This window comes from Heliangelus exortis, chromosome 2 (assembly GCF_036169615.1).
Source record: "Heliangelus exortis chromosome 2, bHelExo1.hap1, whole genome shotgun sequence".
Classification (NCBI taxonomy): Eukaryota; Metazoa; Chordata; class Aves; order Apodiformes; family Trochilidae; genus Heliangelus; species Heliangelus exortis.
The window spans coordinates 5,724,816-5,742,776 of NC_092423.1; the positions used below are offsets into that span (position 1 = coordinate 5,724,816).

Consider the following 17,961-nt stretch of genomic DNA (forward strand, 5'->3'; position numbering starts at 1 on the left):
GATTGTGCAGAAAATCCCCTCTGCAGAAGATAACAGAGTCCTGGTTTGTCTCTTCCTGGAGGTTCCTCACAGTGAAGCCAACCCTTGCAATGTTCTTTTCTGGGTACTGAGCACTGGTGCACTGTGACCAGGGCAGAGAGCTGAAGTTTAGCTCCTTAAGCCATGAACACATCAGTCCAGGCACAAATGAATTTATCTTGTGCCAGAGGAGTGGGGGGGTTCTAAAATGATTTAATACATCATTTTTTGTCCCATATCAGCTAACTTGTGCTACAGGGGTGGGTGCTTTTTTTATGATTTTTTTTTCACCTATATGAAGAACTCCTGCTCTAAAAGGTCATCATCTAACATGTTCAGGTCTGCAGAAGAGAGACTGGCATAACCTTCTTCAACTCCTAGTGTTTTTCTGCTCCTGTTCATTTTTTCAGGAGCATCCTGGCCTATTTTAGTTGAATCAACATTAAAAGGATCAAAGATACTCTGATTAAAGGCTTCAGATGCATGGTTGGGGAACACTGGGGGAAATTTTTCTTCCTGTGAAGAGAGATGCTTGTTTATTGAACCTTCAGCACTGAGACCAAATCCAGATGTATCTTCTACAGCATTTGCAGCCTGGCACTGTGGATCCAACTGCTGCAGTAATGCACAGCTCTGAATCTCTTCCTGGTCTCTAGTATTAATCTCATCCTCTCCAGAAAGAAGCAAGAGACTGGAGGTGTCCCACAGCATGAGGGGAGCTTTTGTTTCTGCTGGGATTCCCTGGCAGAAATCTGAAGGATTTGGATCAAAGCAAGGTGGAGCTTCTGCCCCTGAAATTTGCAAGTCTGAATTTTGGGGTTTTCTTGCTATGTTGGGAAAATCTTGTCCTCCAGGAAAGAAGAAGTCACTGTTCTCCAGAAAATCCATGTTGTCTGACTGAAGCTCATGTTCCTTGGGTAACTTTTCTGATTTGCCTGGTGGAAAAAATCTCCCATCCCCTATTACTGTGTCCTGGATATCCAAACTCAGTGGGTTCTGAATTTCTAGTTGATGAGCATCATAATGATTTCGTTCCCTGATGAGACTTTTATTGCTACCAGATACAGGCACAAGCTCTGAAGGAGGATATAGAGGGTTTGTTTCACTTTCTGAGGTTACTGCAGCTTCTTTCTGACTTTCCTGTGCTGGCATGAGAGACAGCAAACAGCTGTCCCACTGCTGCTGACCCTGACTATTGGAAGCTGGTGGGTCATGAATGTCAACTTCAGTTTTTCCATGTTCATCATTGCAATAAATGCTTCTGCCAGGAGCTAACAACAGGACATCACTCTCCACATCCCCAGTAGAGCCTGAGAAGCTTCCAGAGCTCTCCTGGATATTGTTATGGGAGACCTCTGTTTTTCCTTGTTGTGTCAGATGATCATTCTTGGAGGCTTTTTGTTTTGCTTGGCTGGAGGAGCTGGGGAGGCCCCAGGACTTTTCTGGCCTCTCATCAATACTTGTTTGTTCTGAAGATCTTGCAGGTGTCTCTTGTTGATTCTGCTTCTTCTCTGAGGAGAAACCAAACAAAGTGACAAGGGCTGACTGGGGCTTAGTGGTTTTCCTTTGGGTTGTTTCTTTCTTGGGAGCCCTGCCTTTTTCTTCAGAACCAAAAAGTGTAGTTAAAGGGTTTTTCCCAAGCCTGAAGCCTTTACCTAATGTCTCTCTGAAGGCTTGACTGCTTCTGGTCTCTTTGTTCTGCGCACCAGACCTCGAGTCATGCAAAGTGCTTTGGCCTGCGACTTTCAGATCCAATTTTTCTTCACCCACTGGGTGATCTCTGGATTTGTCCAAGGATATATTCAGTTCAGAAGAGTCTAATATCTTGGCTGATTGCTCAGCAATGTGAAAGGTATTTTCATTAAGAACATCTCTGGGATCTTTTTGTTTGGAATTGTTGACTCTATTATCTGTGGGCCAAGTGCCACTCAGAGGTGTGTCTGCAGATACCAGAAATTCCTTGCCAGAGGATGTTATATCATGTCTTAGAATATCCTCATGAGGGCTATTTATCAGTGGGCCACATGTGCCCTGAGGTTCTGTTTCTTGTAGACAGGACACACTGTGGTCATCTGTCTTACCTGGCAAACCAGATGAAGAGACTTCACTCTTCTCTACTTTGTTTTCCTCAGGTACATGCTTAGGATGGGGCTCTCCCAGGAACCCAGATGGACTTACTGGTTTCACTTCTTTTGTCTTCTCAAATTCTTCCTCTTTGCTCTCAGTTCCAGGCAAGTGACTTATGCTGGATGGCTGCATATTTCCCCCCAAAGTTACTGCTATCTCTTTCCCATGGGACTCACCAGTGGTTGCCTTTGATGTCTCATTCAGCAGCTCAGAGATCTTGGGTGATCCACTCAGCTCTCCCAGCTCCAGGGAGTCAGAAGATGTATAAGTGGTCCTTGATACACCAGAGAGGCAATGAGCTTCTTCACCTTCTTTTTCAGGGAGATCAGCACCCTCAGCTCCACTTTTTAGCTCTACATTTGTGGTGTTTCTGGTTTCAGGTCCTCCTGGGACACAGATGGGCTGGGGGCTGTTCAGTCTCTCTCCAAGGTGGTGCTTGTCTTCTGCAGCATCTGGAGTGGCTGTGGTCAGCTCTGGGGTGTCATCTGTCATTGCAGGCATTATGCCTCCTCCTCTGGGTGTGCTTGGGGACCCACAGACCTTGTTTTCCTTCACAGGGACCTCTGCAGCAGAGCTGATGCAGTCCCCTGTGTCCCCCAGGTACACCCAGTTGGTGGGTTTGGTGCTTTGATGTGTGGTGTGATGGACAACTGAGCCAGGAGGCAGGGATTTCACAGGCTTTAGGACCAGAGGGGAGGAGACAGAGGCAGCTCCTCTCTTCATCTGGGTTTTGCCCTGCTGGATGGCAGCCACTTGCTGGAACACCTTGCCCCCTCGCTTCCCTTTGGTCACGTCCCCATCTCCAATCTTGTCACCATCTCTGTGCTCTCTGGTCTTGGGCCAGGAGCCCACTTGTGCTCTTTCCTTGGTATGGGTGACACCAGGTAAGAAGCTTCCCTTCTCCACTGCTGCCTCTGCTGCTGATTTTCCCTCCTGGCCCTTGAGCATCATCCTGCCTGCCCTGCTGCCTGCAGCCTGGTAGGTTTGCAAGCTCAGTGCAGGCTTTTCCCAGGAACAGGCTCCCTTTCCAGCTTTCCCACCTACAGCCAACAAGGCTGTTTCTGAAGGTGGCCAGCTCGTTCTGAGCTTGTTCCTTAAGAGGACAGACCCACTGTTCAGCTCCTGCCTGTGCTCAGCCAGCTGTGATCTGAGCTGAGCACTCGAGGGTGTGGAGCTCTCTCTTGCTTCAGTCTCCTTTTTGCCCCTTTTACACCCGTCCTTGGGCTGTGGTCCTCTGCCTACCATTGCTACTGGCTGAACTTTGTTGTCTCCTAGCTGGTGCTCCAGCTTTTCCTTCTTTTCACTTCTGCTTTTAGCTCCAGCCATCTGCTTGTAGTGGACTTGGCAGTAGAACACCCCATGGAGGGCAGCATAGTTTTGCAAGCTGGAAAACACACATTGGCAGAGCTGTCAGTGGCTGCATGGGAGGGGTGGATTAACAGTAGCACTGATGGAAAGGGTTTGGGCAAAGCAGTTTTTCAGTGAAGCTCGTGGGGAAGGGAGGGGAGCTGGAAGAATGAAACCTTTCAAAAGTAGTGCCGGGTTTCTGAGGATATATTTGATTTTTCTTTCAAAACTCAAAACGCATGAGAAATGAAACATTTCCTTGCAATACCTCTGGGAGGTGTAGTCCAGGTTATGTGCAATCCCTTTCTCATTTACAGGCCAGGCTTCATACCAGCACTTCATCTCCCCCTCTGTGCACAGCATGGACCATATGGGTCACACTGCAGAGAACTCCCCTGACACAACAACTGAATGATGGGAGGAAGTGTCTGGGGGGCCAGGAGGATGGCAAGGAGCCTTCCAGAAAAACACCAGGGTGTCTCAGTGACTGAGAAGCTGAAAACAAGCCAGGAGCATCTCCTTGTAACAGAGAAGCCAACTACAACCTAGGCTGCATCACCAAGGGCAGAAAAAGTGACTGCTCCTCAGCCCTTGTCACTTGTAGGACCACATGTGGAATACTTGGTCCAGTTTTGAGCTCCTCAGTGCAAGGAAGTCATTGAAATATTGGAAGAAGTTCAGCAAAGGGACATCAAGGTGTCAGGGGCCTGGAAAATGTGTCATCTGAGGAGAGGGTTGGAGCTGGGTTGGCTAGGAGAAGGTTAAGAGGGAGGAACTGATTGCTTTGTGTGTCTGCTTTATGGGAGAGAAGAGAGGGCTGGGGTGCTCTTGGAGGGGGACAGTGAGAGGATGAGAGGCAATGGGAACAAAATGTAACACTGGAAATTGTGATGAGATGCAAGAAAAAAACTTTTCATAGGTGTTTAAATATTGAATGAGGGGCCCCAACCAAGAGGCTGTGGAATCTCCCTCCTTGGAGCCATTCACACAGCTCCTGGACACATTCCTGAGCCTTCCTTGGACACACAGGATGTTGAGTGGGGACTTCCAGAGTTACCTTCCAACCTACCTGACTCCACGAACACCCAAAAACTTCCTCAAATTAAAGTCTATAACAGTGTCCCCACACTAAATATTTCTTTCATTTTGACCCTTGGACCACCTAACAGATTCCTGATCCACAGGTGTCTACAGGCTTGGGGTGAGCAGTCTTAAGACTCCAGTGATGGAGAGGCAGATTACATCAAGGGAACTCTGTCTTTTCTCCTTTCCTGAAGCCTGCCCTGTTGGAACTACCCTTGGGCCAGTGTGATGGAAAGCACTTGGATATTCCTCAAAAAGAAATGGACCTGGGTCCTACCACTCACCTCAGCTTCCTCCCACAGACCTGGCAGCAGAAACAGGAGCAGTGCACAGAGCCCTTGTCAGTGACCACGCTCTCCTTGGGGTAGACAGGCTGCAGACACAAGGCACACACTGCTTGCAACATGGGCTGAAGAAGAAGGAGAAACTGAAGTTAAATATCTCTGAATCACAACTGCTCAGAATTGCATCTGCAAGCTCAGTTGCTGAGTCTTCTGATTTTTGTTGGGTTTTCTTCCTGATGTTCTTTTGCAGATCTGTTGTGAAAGTTCAGATTCCTGTCTGACTCCATTTACTTGTCACCTTGGGGAGGACAGCATCAGTTTTCAGTCAGGACAGAAAGACAAGACACCCTTGGATGGTGAGAGAAATTATTCATTTGATTGAGAGTAAATGATTCACCCATCATTTAAAAGCCTTGGGTGAGGTCAGAAACATTGTTCAGAGGCTCTGACTCAAAAACTTTGGCTGGGCAACTTCTGAAATCACTGATACCATATGGCTGCAGACCACACACTCCACATAGTCCCTAAAAAGGCAGCACATCTCAGCATCAAAGCTTCAACAGCTCCAGAAACCTGGTAGTTTGCTCCAGTGTGTTTACTTTGTGTACTTGATTTTGTGCCAGAACCTGATTCCTCCAACACCACTTTGTGTGCAGTGCCCAGGGACCCTCAGGGTGCACTCCCTGGTTTGCAGTGTTGTCAGCTCAGAGAAAAGGGAAGTTTACTTTCTGTTGTTGTGTGGGGTGGGCTGATGGCCAGATTTTACCTTTGACTGGAGGAAACAGGTTGCCCAGGTGGGTGCCCCCTCCCTGGAAGTGTTCCAGGCCAGGTTGGATGAGGCTTGGAGTAACCTGGGCTGGTGGGAGGTGTCCCTGCCCATGGCAGGGCGTGGAACTGGATGATCTTTAAGGTCCCTTCCAACCCAAGCATTCTGTGATTCTATGATTCTGTGAAACATGGAAGGTGTTTCTGTATCTCAAGAGATGAGTTTAAAAGGGAACAAGAACCTTGTCTTTTATTTGCAGCAGACAACTGGGGGAACCATGGGTTTTTTTTAATTACCTATGTGATGGGTGAAGGAGCCATGTTTTTTTTTAAATTATCTACATGATGGGTGAACATACCAGTTAGCTCAAGTCATCTTTGTTTGCCTATGACAACACTTTGAAGAAGAATTTACTGTCTTTGGGTTTCTTCCCTTTCTCTGGAGGGAACTATAAAAACAAAGCCCAGGTCTTTCCTTCAGTCTTCATGATCTCAGCACAACTCTGCTATTCCAGTTCTCTACAGAGAGGAGACCATATTTCTGTAAGTGTCCATGCATATAATGGGTGTTTAAACTCCCAGTACACCCAGTGAAGGTCCCAGTTAAGGGACTCTAGAAGGTGATTCACCTACCTTAAACCAGACCCATGTAGTTGGACAAAACCAGTCAGTTAGGCAAGATGAAATTCACCCATATGAGCACAGAACTGTTGCTGAGGCCAACAGGAGGTTGTGGTTAAAAAGCAGAAATGAGCTTTTGTGCAAAGATAAGGTAAATCCTTCAAGTGGAAAATGGTAGTGGAAACCTAATGGAAAGTGATGCCATGTTAGCAGGTTTCTCAAAGAGAAACTGAAGCTCTGCACCATTGGCATGGATGACATTTCAGGGGTGGAAATGAGCAGGGTATTTGTCAAAGAAACGTGAGTGGTGGTGGCAGATGCATGAGTGCAGCATCATCTGTGACAGCAGAGCAAAATGCCAGTCCTGGTGATAATAAATCTCAGCCAATGGATCAACCTTGATGTATCTGGCAGTACAGGTCACAGTTAGATCCAGGTACTCTGGCAGCATTTCCTCTAAGAGAGACAGCATCAAGGCACCTGTGTCCTGGCAGAGAGGGGAGTAACTATTGCCATGTTTTTGTTGTATAAGAAAAAAAAATATGTTCCCTGAATCATGACCAAGGAAGGAAGCAGAGCTGTTCAGCAAACAAACGTGGTCTCTCTATTCTCAGCTGGGAATGACTTTATGTACTCCTAGAGTGTGTTTCCAAAGTGGGATAATCTTTTATGGGAGATGCAGGTCTCTCTCACCAAGGGATTTATTTTAAGCACTCACTGCCTGATGCCTGACAAACACTCTTGCTTTTCAGAGGTATTTTTATCAGCCCTGGGAATAAGCCTTCCTAATGGCCTGGAAGATAGAGAGGTGATTAGCAGCAGTTGAATGGCACTGTGGGCAAGGAAATTATCTCAAGGCTTCTGTGAAAAGCTGTTGCAGAGTGCTCCTGGAAGGCTCTTCTAGCACACTGCTGATTCCTGCCATGCTGAAAGGTGCAGCTGGCTTATGGCTTATCTCTTGTTGCCTTTTTTCCCTAAGTGAATTAAATTTTTTATAGTGGGAGAGGTCAACCTGAAAATGCCTTTTTTTGCTTATTATTAGGTGGAGAAGATGGTGAGCACAAAGCTTTCTGACCTGAGACTGAGTATGGGTAGGACTCTGTGATCTTAGAAGTCTTTTTTCAACCTTAACAACTCTGTGATTCTCAGGGAGACCAGAGGCTGAAATGGAGCTGGGGAGGGTTGTACTTGATGTAGGCATTTCAAATGCAGCATATTCCATGTCTACTGCCTCAAGAGATCCAGATCTGTAGCTAAATTTGTCTTTTGACCACTCGAGGAGGTACAGCTAAGACAAGGTCATCTGTCCTCTGTCCACAGGCCCTGATAATTCTCCCATACATTTTGCTCTTGAAAATATCTAGCTAGCACCATGAGAGAATGTAGTGACATGCTAGGGCAAAGAATGGTGAACAGTGTCATGTCTTGTATCCAAAGATCACAGGACCACTATGACAGCTCATTTGGGATTTGCAAGCTTGTATATGCTGTGCTGGTTTATTATTGCAAGGTCTGAGAATATGGGCTGATCATTCAGCTTGTATTTGAGTTTCAAATCTTTGCATTTGTTTTTTTTCTTTAGCTCTTTCAGTGCTTCAAGGAGCCACATATGGTCCTGAAATAATGCTGCATCTGTCCCCCCAGTGATACTTCTGTTCCTGGCTGATGGAAATACCATGAAAGAACCATGTCTCAAATGATCTTAGCTTCATAAATGGCTCATTTAGACATTCAGAAATCCTGTAAAACCAGAAACACAAACAATAAGATCAGTATTTTTAAGCACTGGCAGTGCAGGGTTTTTGGGTTTATTTGAGTTCCTGTGGAATTGTTTTCATTGCCCAAGCAACCTGTTTGCAGCTTCTCTTGAGAGAAATGAAACAAATGTGTTATGGGCATCCTGAAATGAGTTAAGATGAGAAACAATAAAGATAAAAAAAGTGGTGTTGGAAAAGCTTTGAAGAGCAGCTCCAAATTACTAATTCTCCCCTGTTTATACACTTGGTCCTAATAAAAGAACTGTGAAGGTCTAAGCAGTTATTTTTTCTGATTCCTTGAAACCAGATCAGTTTATGATGATGTGCTGCTCTACTTCAGCCTTTGGTGGAACTGAAAATGATGTTCTTTTGGCATATCTCACTTTTAAATTTATGGGATCCTAGGGGCAAACTGAAGAGGGTACATGCCTGCTTTTCTGGGGGTTGAAACAGAACTTCTACTTGGTCAAAAACACCTTGAACAAGGTATTGCATGAGGTGAGAGTTTATCTCTGATTTAAAAATCTACCTCTGGACACAGGGATATGAAGTGGTAGATGCTGGAACTGTCCCTTCCTCCCCAGTATCCTGCTCTTTAGTCAGCTGGAGCCCTTTTCCCTCAGAGGAAAAAGGAAAATATTAAGCACCAACATCTGACTGAGACATGGTGGGTTTTTTTGAATGAGTTTGCTGTCCCTTTCTGCAGAAATTAATCTTGTGCACTGAGGGATGAGGTGGCTTTTCACAGATCAGCCAGGAGGTGTGCAGTCAGGCCCAGGGGTCAGTGACCAAGTGGTAGGACAAAGTTCTTTGAGGACCCATCCAGTCACTCTGTAGGTTCCTCACCTTCTCTTGCACCTGGAGCAAACTCCATGCTCCCTCTTCTCATTCCTAAACTAAGGACAAAATGTGGTGTGAGCACAGCACCAAGCAGCAGCTTGGTCATCACCCTACACAGGGTCCTGGACAGGGTAATGTGCATCACCCTGGTCCCAACTCATGCAAAAGTAAGAATGTTGCTTGCTTCAGGGCTTTTAATCCACCCACATAGTAAAGCAGATGTAGACTTAATCCCTTCAGCATTTTAAAGTGCCCTCAATATGTAATTCAGTTGATTCACTAAGAGTTGATTTCCAGGTGCTTTGAAAGGACACGAGCACACAACAAAAGAAACTCAGCCAGACCAAAGTATTTTTAGAGGTAATGTTTACCTTCAGAACGCAGCAATAGAAGTTAAAAAAAACCAAAAAGCCACAAAATATCTAAAAGTTTGAGTTGAGGATGTACAAAACAAAGTCATAATAAAAAGAAAATTGTTTTACAAAGTCTCAGAATGAATTTAAACAGTAAACATGTATGAAAGCATGGAAATACTAAGATAAGGTTTTTTGTATATATTGAATAATAAATTACAGTTCTAAAAATAAAGAAAGAAAAGCAGTAACCATCCTGACTCAAGCAGAGAATCTTTCATAGCATCTTTCTCCGGGGGAACAGCACTGATAAAAGCTTCAGTTCTTGGCTTGACAGTTTTCAGTAGCATTGAGCACTTTCCAGGAACTGAAAAATAAACTGACAAATACCTCCCCCAACCCCAACAGTGACAGCATCTTGAGATATATATATTTTTTTCCTTTTCTTAATGGCTAAGAGAACCTATCCAACCCACCCTTCAATACCTCCATGTGCCTATATCTGTGTTGAGGATGCCCTTCTTGGAAAGGCTGTATTGAAATCAGAAAATGTAGATAGTGTCAAGGTCTTTGTCAGTACCAGATTGATTGGTTCTTTTGTAGACCCTACCTATCCTTTCTTCTGCATTAGTACAGAGAAGCCTGATACAAAACAATCCCCCCCTGCCCCACCTCCCAAACACTCTAGGGGGAAGGAGCTACCCTAAGGTACCCATGGATGGATTTTTTTCCCTTGTGCTTCTAACAGTGTCAGGGCTCTGGGTGCAGCACCAAGTCTGTTGGGTTGGCCAGGTGAGGGCCAGTGGTCTCCTCCAGTGTCAAGGCAGGTGGCATCTGTCCTGTGTGCAAACACCAAGGTGATGGCCCTGAGAAGTCCTTAGGGTGCAGATGAATCCCTGTGTGTAACGTGGATAAAACAGGATTTTATTTCTTTTTTTGTTGTGAACTTTCTCTTTTGTCTTATACAGTTCTCTCTTGCTCTCCAGAATCTCCTATTTCTTCGTCTTGGAGTTGCCAAAGGTGACAAAGACCACTCCTGGCTCCTGAAAACTGCCATTGGTGTGGAATTCTTCACCTTGGCTCTTCACATACCTCCGGAACACAGGTGAGGCAGATACCTCATACTGGGGATGGGAGACCACATCACACGTGGAAGCTGTTTGTGTCTCAGACTGCTTGGTGACTGTGGTGGATGAAGTGATGATTTTGTTTCCAAACTGGTCCATTTCCTCATACTGCTCCATGACAGTCCGGGTCGCTCCATAGAGCTTGGACCCATCAGGTCCTGTCTGCAGCTCCAAGATGCTTTTCTGCCTCCGTGGATTTTGTGGGCTGGGGGTATTCAGGGACCTGTAGTCTGAAAAGCCTCCTTTCATCCCACATTGGCAGCTGCCTTTAGAGGTGTCCAGAGGGCTCCTCTCTTTCTCACCCATCGGATGATTGGCATTGCCAAGGGTGTTCTGTTTTGGTGAGCCCAGACCAACTTTTGACTGATTTGGCTCTGGTCTCTTCTCAAAGGAGGTTGTGTCATGCCCAGCAGACCCTGCTGACGGATGGTTAAAGGAGCTAAAGGTATCCTGAGAAAAAGAATTCTTCTTTCCAGGAGCATCAGTACAGTCTGATGAAGGGATGTCCCAGGGGGAATGTGTTGTCCTGGGTGATTCTGTTGGTTTCCTGGCAGCAGACTCAATGGAGATGTAGGAAGGTGAGGAGGGAGAGCTGACACGGGACTGAACGACGCGGGGGACCTCTAGCTCTGCCTTGGCTGCCTCAGCCTTTTCTGCCACCTTTGCACTTTCCACGGATGCTGCTTCTCCTGTCTCCAGTGTCATTCCCTCCTGCTTGGCTTTGCTTGAGACAATACTGATTTTACGGATATTGCTGCTGCTCACAGAGCTTTGGCTGTTCCCTAGAGATTCCTTGAACAGCCCTGAAAGCCCAGCAATGTCTGACTCAGACTTGAGACTCGAGACAGAATAAAGGACTTTCTTGATGGCCTCCTCAATGTCTGCAAGCCTGGCAAGGGTCTGCTCCTTCAGGTGAACGATCTCAGCACTTGCTCGTTCCAGGTCCCCAAATGCCAGCTCCACGGAGGAGACACTGTCACTGTCCTCTTTTCCCAATGTCTCAGCCCTGTTGGCCTGGTGGGCCTTTTGACGAAGAACCCACTCAGGGACCTTCTCAAAGAAGCTCTTCAGAGCTTTCATGTCCATTTTACTTGTCTCCTCCTCAAACTCCCTCACCCGAGCCAAGATCTCTTGCAGCTCCTCCTGTCTCCTGAGGTTCTCAAAGATCTCCATGGCCTCCTTGGCATTGTCTTTCATGATCTCCTCTTTGTGTACTGACAGCCTCTTCCGACGCTCATCTTCTGTTTCTCTCTTGTTTTTTTCTCTCATAACAACTTCTGGCTTCTCCTGGGCAGGTGCCTCTGCCTTCCCATCAGGACATTTCAATTGCTCACTATTCACCTGCTTTTTCTCTTCATAGGAGTTCACTGACTGCTGATGGAAGGACATTGAGTGACACGTTTGCCTCCTCTCACTCACCTGCTGCACGACTCTCTGACTATCCCACAATCCATAAGAATTAGACACACTTTCTCTTTCCATCTTGGATGAGGCATTTTGTTCAATGTAATCTCTTTTGGGGGGAATGGAGTGACCCACAGGGGAGGTGCTTGGCTCGGTCTGTCCTGGCACATTGTGTGTCTGTGCTCTAGCAGGACAGGATGGATGCACTGCTGATGAGCACCTGCTCTCATCTTGGCACATCTCTATATGCTTCTGAACCACCCCACCCGGGCATCTCCTTGGAGCTGCTGCTTTTCCATTTGTCATTCCCTGCTCAGCTTCAAAACCAAGAGCTCCATTTTTCATTGTCTTTGAAGTCTTGGTGCTGTCTGATTCCACCCTTCCTTGTCCTCCTTTGCTGGCCTTGTACCTTTCCTCTGCCATTTGAAGAGGAGTTTTGGCAGTGGTTTTTGGTGGCTTTTGCTCAGGGCTCATACCCTGAGCTGTGACAGACTTGTTCACCGATGACTCCAAAGTGCAGTGTTTTTCCTGGAACTCCTCATGGACTGATTGCTCACGTACTTCCATGCAGCTCCTTCCCAGCTCAGGAAGGGGAGGATTTGGCTTGCAGATGTCCCTCAGGCCCACAGGTTTTGGAGGCAAGGGGGGAGGGGTGGGTTTGGTTGGTCTGCTTGTGCTATTACTTGCAGAGGCAGAATATATCCCGTGTAAGAGATGTTCAGGTTTTGGAGGAGGAACAGGTTTTTTCTTGGGTGGAGCAATAATTTCTGGTTTTGGAGGAATCCTGGGCTTCTCTGCAGAGTTCTGATCGCCGGGTTGGGAGGGCAGAGAAGGGGGGGAAAGAAGAGGGGTCTGGAGTGGTGCAGAACATCCTGGGGCTTCATCTTTGCTGGTTGGTAGTGGAAGGGCACATTCTCCTGTTGGTTTAGTTGTGGGTGAGCAATGCTCTGCTTTCATCACAGCAACTGAGGGAGGAGGAGGAAAGTCATTATCAGCCTGCGACCCCGAAGCCACTACAGCAGTTTGGTTACTAACGACTTGAGTCTCATTTTTCTTTTTACACACCGAGTAGGACTGCCCTGCATTTCTGTAAATCATAGCAGCTTTAAAGTCCCCTCTGGAGACATTAACGTTAGACTTTTCCAGTGACTGAAGAGTGGCTTTTAAATTACCTCTGACAACATCCTCCTTTTCTACCAGGCGCTGTTCTGTGGCGGCACTTTGCAGTGCTCTGAGAGCTGTCTGTACATCCCCTCTGACAATAACATCTCTTTCTTCTTGCACTGATTGCTGCTCTTTGTAACCAGACTCAACCAAAGGGTTTACATAGGTTGTCACGGGTGTGGCAGTATAAAGGCCATCCTTAACGCTAAAATCTCTACCGGGCACAGCTGGGCTTTCCTGGCTCAATAGTTGTCCTCCCTGTACTTCCTCGGAAGCACTGACCTTTTTGTGTGATGTTATGCTCTTCTGAGACATGCTTGTGTGGGTCTTAGATGTCTCCTGGACTCTAGTGGTGGTGGTCCTGATGGCAGTGCTGGTGCTCTCCCGTGGGGCAGGTGCAGAGTCTTGTTGATGTACGGTGGATTGAAGGGTCACTGTCCCCTTTGTGCTGGCTGCCTGCTGCCTGCAGGCCATGTGGACCTCCTCCCTGTTCCTCTGTAGCTTGTTCTGGACATGGTGTTGAATGTTCTTTGCTTCTGCTGTTGCTAGCCTCAGGCTTTGCATTGCAGCCTGAAGATCAGTCCCGAGGGCCTTTTCTTCCGGCTGCATCTGACTGCTTTCCCCAGCAACCCCACTGCACTGTTTCCCAGCCACTTCCTCCCTCTGAGCCATCACTTGGGTTGGGAATGTGCCTTGTGTCATAGCTTGGCATTCCACCAAACTGGCAGCTGTGGCTTCTTCTTTCTCTACCTTCTTGCTGACCTCCGAAACCCTTTGGATTGACTTTTTAGTCACTTTGAGCCCTCCTGGCAGAATTTCTTCCTTCCCCATCACTGTGGGCAAAGGCTTCTCAAGACATTGCTCAGTGGTGCCTGTCACCCCTGCTGCATGCATGGCCTCTCTCTCTAAGGTCCCCTCGTTGCCCAGACTTTCACATGCAAACACCCTTTTTGCTCTCTCCATAGTCCCTGTCTCGCCCTCTGCAATGAATCTCTCGATTTGTTCATTATTGGGTAAGATATGGATCTTAGCCCCCTGCACAACCCCTGGGGCACCCTCCTCTGCCCCCTGCTCTGCTTGGGAAGAGATGAGAGATTGTATCTCTGACTCCTGCTGGAGATTCTTCAGGTAATTTAGATCTCCCTTCTCAATGCAGCTCGCAAAAAGCTGGACATTTCCCTTCTCATTGTCCTCACGTTTAACGGTTGCTGCTGCTTTCTGCTCCTGAGAAGAAGCCAAGAGGTTTCCTATCGTTGACTTCACATCCCCCTTCACAACTTTCTGCTGGACAGAATGGAATAGGAGGGAGTAGAGAGTCATCTTCATCGATCCTGACCTTGTCTCTTGTAAGACCATCCCCTTTTTAATGGAAGCGTCTTGGCTGAGGAGACCCTGCAAGGCCTTAGCTACATTTCCACTCAAGTCCTCTTTGCCTTTAACAGCTTCACTCTGGTCCAGGAGCTGCAGTGGGCTTACTTTGATATTGCCCTCTCTGTCCTCCTCCACCAGCACACTCTGTGCATCCACGTTGGTTCTGTGCAGGAGCTGCAGCATGATCCTTTGCAAGTGGCCTCCCACAATCTCCTCTTTCAGGATCTCTGGAGCACCTGGGCTGTCGAGCTGGTACTTCACCATCTTAACACTCTCCATATCATTGGCTTCAATGAGAATCCCATCATGCTGAATAGCCTGGCAAGTGCAGAGTGTCTCTAAAGTCTCCTTCATTGTCCTTTCTTTCAGTTCTGTTTCTATGCTACCTTCAGAAGCACTAAGTTTATCCAAGGGTGTGCTCTCAAAGAGCCACGTTGTACTTTTCACATCAGCGTGAGGGATCACTTCTTGAGCCCCCGTGCTGGCTGTCACCTCTGGGTCCTTCAGGGTGTCCATTGGCTGGGTTTCAAACAACCAGGTGCAGCGTTTTACGTCCCCTTTCTGGCTGTCCTCTCTCTGCACTGTACTGATGGATGAGCCTCTCTCTGCGTCCCCATACAGGGAATCTACAGGCTGGTTCTCAAAAAGCCAAGTGGATGTCCTCACATCACCCCTCTGAACATCACTGACGCTGACCATCCTCACATACTTCTTCTGGCCCACTTGCTGGGACTCAAAGAGCTGCTTGTTGGACTGAACATCTCCCTTCTGCACATCATCTACTGTTCTGGGCACAGACATCTTTCCCGCTGAGAAGGAGTCAAGAGGTTCTGTCTCAAACTTCCACCGAGCAGCCTGGACATCTCCTTTTGTGATGTCTTCTTGAGTAACAGCCCTAATCACGAACACTTCTTCTTCCTTCTTGATCTGATCCAGTGGCTTAGTTTCAAACAACCACCGGGCTCCTTTCATTTCACCTTTCATGATTTCTTCTTTCTGCACTGAGGTGACCTCGTGGTATCTCCCCTCTTTGTCCTGGATAGCATATAAAGGTTGGTTTTCAAAGAGCATAGTGCAAGACTTGACATTAGCTTTGCTCATGGTGTCTTTTTGGATCTTCTGGAGCTCTGTCTCATCCACTTCATCATGGATCTGGTCAAGGGAATAGGTCTCAAATACAAATCTTTTGCCTCCAGCATCTCCCCCCTTCATATCCTTCTCTGGAGGGATTTCCTGGATGCCCTCAGAGCTGTCTTTCAGGGAGTCCATGGGGTAGTTCTCAAAGAGCCAAGTGAACTTGTGCACGGATCCAGCTTCAATTGTCCCATCATCCTTCTGGGATGCTGGTTTGGTGGCTGTATCCAAGGGCTTAGCTTCAAAGAACTCCTTGACTCTAGACACTTCCCCAGACTGTATCTCCACACGGCTGGAATACCGTATGGTTTTCTTTCGGTCAGTTTCACCAACAACACTGCTGCCCAAGGGTTCAGTCTCAAAAAGGTGCCTGACAGTTTTGACATCAACTCCCTGCAGCTCCTCCTGACTGTATGCCTTGCTGACTTGTAAATACTGCTCCTCCTCACCTTTCAGGGAGTCCAGAGGCTGAGTCTCAAACATCCATGTGTATGACTTCACATCAGCTTGAGGCACACTGCCATCCTCCTCCTGCTTCTTTTCAACCTTCTCATACAGGGTGTGGATGGGCTGGGTCTCAAAAAGCCACCTGCAGGTTTTCACATCTCCCTTCTGGGAGATCTCCCTCTTCACCGTGGGGGGCTCCTCACCTTCCATGGCTTGGTGATGAATGACATCCATGGGCTGAGTTTCAAAAAGCCACTTGGCTGTTCTGACATCACCAGCCACCACCTCTTGTTTTGTGATCCCCCGTATTATATCCACCTTCTTGGTGCTTTCGTCAAACTGGTCCAGGGGCCTGGTTTCAAACATCCATTTGTAGTTCTTCACATCACCACTGATGATTTGCTCTCTGCTTACAGAGGTGACTTCGTGGAAATTGCCAAAGCTATCCTTGATGGCATACAGAGGTGTTGTCTCAAACAGGATTTGGTTGGCTTTGACGTTGCCAGCTGGGATCTTCTCCTCTTCTTTGGTGACAGGCTCAGCATCAGCCTGCTTAATGCTGTCTAAGGGGAGAGTCTCAAACAGGGTCTTGAAAGACTTCACATCTCCTTTCACTACCTCTTCCATGCTGGTGGTTTCAGTTTCTTCTTCAAATGCCTTGGAGATGCTTCCAAGGGAACAGGTCTCAAAGACATGTTTTCTCTGCTTCACATCTCCCTTCTCCTCTGCTGAAAGCTCCAATTTCTGTAAACGCCCCACTTCAAAATTCTCTTTCAGAGTTTCCATTGGCTGAGTTTCAAATAGCCAGAGTGTAGATTTCACGTCACCTCCAATAACCTGTTCTTTAGCTACGACACTTTCTGAAGCTTCTCCTTTCAGAGAATCAAGAGTCTGAGTCTCAAAGAGCATTCGCTGCTTACTGACATCTGCCCCTGTGACAAAATCTGTTGAAGCCTTGAAATCCTGTTCCTCAACTGTGATTTCTTTGATGGCATCCAGAGGCTGAGTTTCAAATATCCACCTTGCTCCACTGACATCTGGCCTTCCAATGTCTTCCAGTGAAATTCCACGGATTATTTGCACTTTGGAAGTGTCCTTGTTGATGGTATCCAGGGGCTGAGTCTCAAACAGCCAGCGAGCTGTTCTGACTGCATTACTCTGAATTTCCTCCCGGCAGACAGACTTGATTTCATGGATGTTCCCAGTTTTGTCTCTGATGGCACAGAGAGGCTCTGTTTGGAATAGCCTGATGGTCTTCTTCACATCACCTTTTAGCTCCTGGATTTCTGACTTGAGTTGTAGGATGCTCTTCTCCTCCACCGAGCAGCAGCGTCCTATGGCATCCAAGGACTGTGCTTCAAAGAGCTGCCTGGCACCTTTCACATCACCTCCCTGGACAGGCTCCTTGAGAACTGCCTCCTGGACTTCTGTGTCATCTGAATACCTTTTGTTTAATAAGTCCAGTGGTTGGGTTTCAAACAGCCACCGAGCAGTATGGACATCCCCTCTGGCAAGGTCTGTTTCTGATACCTTAGATGATGTTGACAAACTGTCCCCATTGATTGCCTGATTTTCAAACATCAGGGAAGTACTTTTCACATCCCCACCAGGAATGATCTCTTCTTCTGCCAGCTTCTTTGTGGCTTGATGGTCCCCGATGGAGTCAAGTGCCCAGTTCTCAAAGATCCAGCGCATGGACTGAACCTCTCCTGGAAGGACTTTGTCCAAGTTCACAGATGCCTGTGCACTGAGATCTTCAGTATTGAGCATTTCTGCCAGGTCCTCAGTCACAGCTTCTTCCAAATTCTTCCTGAGCTCAGGATGCATGTGTCTGTAGAGCCTCTTCAGCTCGTTCACTTGACGTTGCTGGTAGAACTTGGAGAAAGCTTGCTTTGGAGGAGGCACAGGGAGCAGGTTGAGATCCTGGCTCCCTGGAGTGATGGCCTGGATTGAGCCAAGGGCAGGAGGGGGAGGTAGGTCGTCCTCCATTTTCTTGATGGCACCATTAGATGATTTCTGAGCTTCTGACATCTTTAGGGAAACAGTTTTAAACGTCAGCATCACCTCTCACCCCCAACCCCGTGGCTGTTAATAGCAAGAATGGCAAAGGGAAAAGGCA

The 17,961-nt window shown here is 47.2% G+C and overlaps 1 protein-coding gene across 4 annotated transcripts in view; it reads right to left on the reverse strand.

Moving 5' to 3' along the window:
- Positions 1-9,191: 9,191 nt before the first annotated feature.
- Positions 9,192-17,961, reverse strand: part of XIRP1 (xin actin binding repeat containing 1) — a 35,135-nt gene continuing 26,365 nt past the window's right edge. For all 4 annotated transcript variants that reach the window (XM_071734637.1, XM_071734635.1, XM_071734638.1 and 1 more), the window contains one exon: positions 9,192-17,873. In XM_071734637.1, the coding sequence (XP_071590738.1) occupies positions 10,188-17,873 (7,686 nt within the window). In that variant the 3' untranslated portion in view covers positions 9,192-10,187. The remainder of the gene's footprint in view (positions 17,874-17,961) is intronic.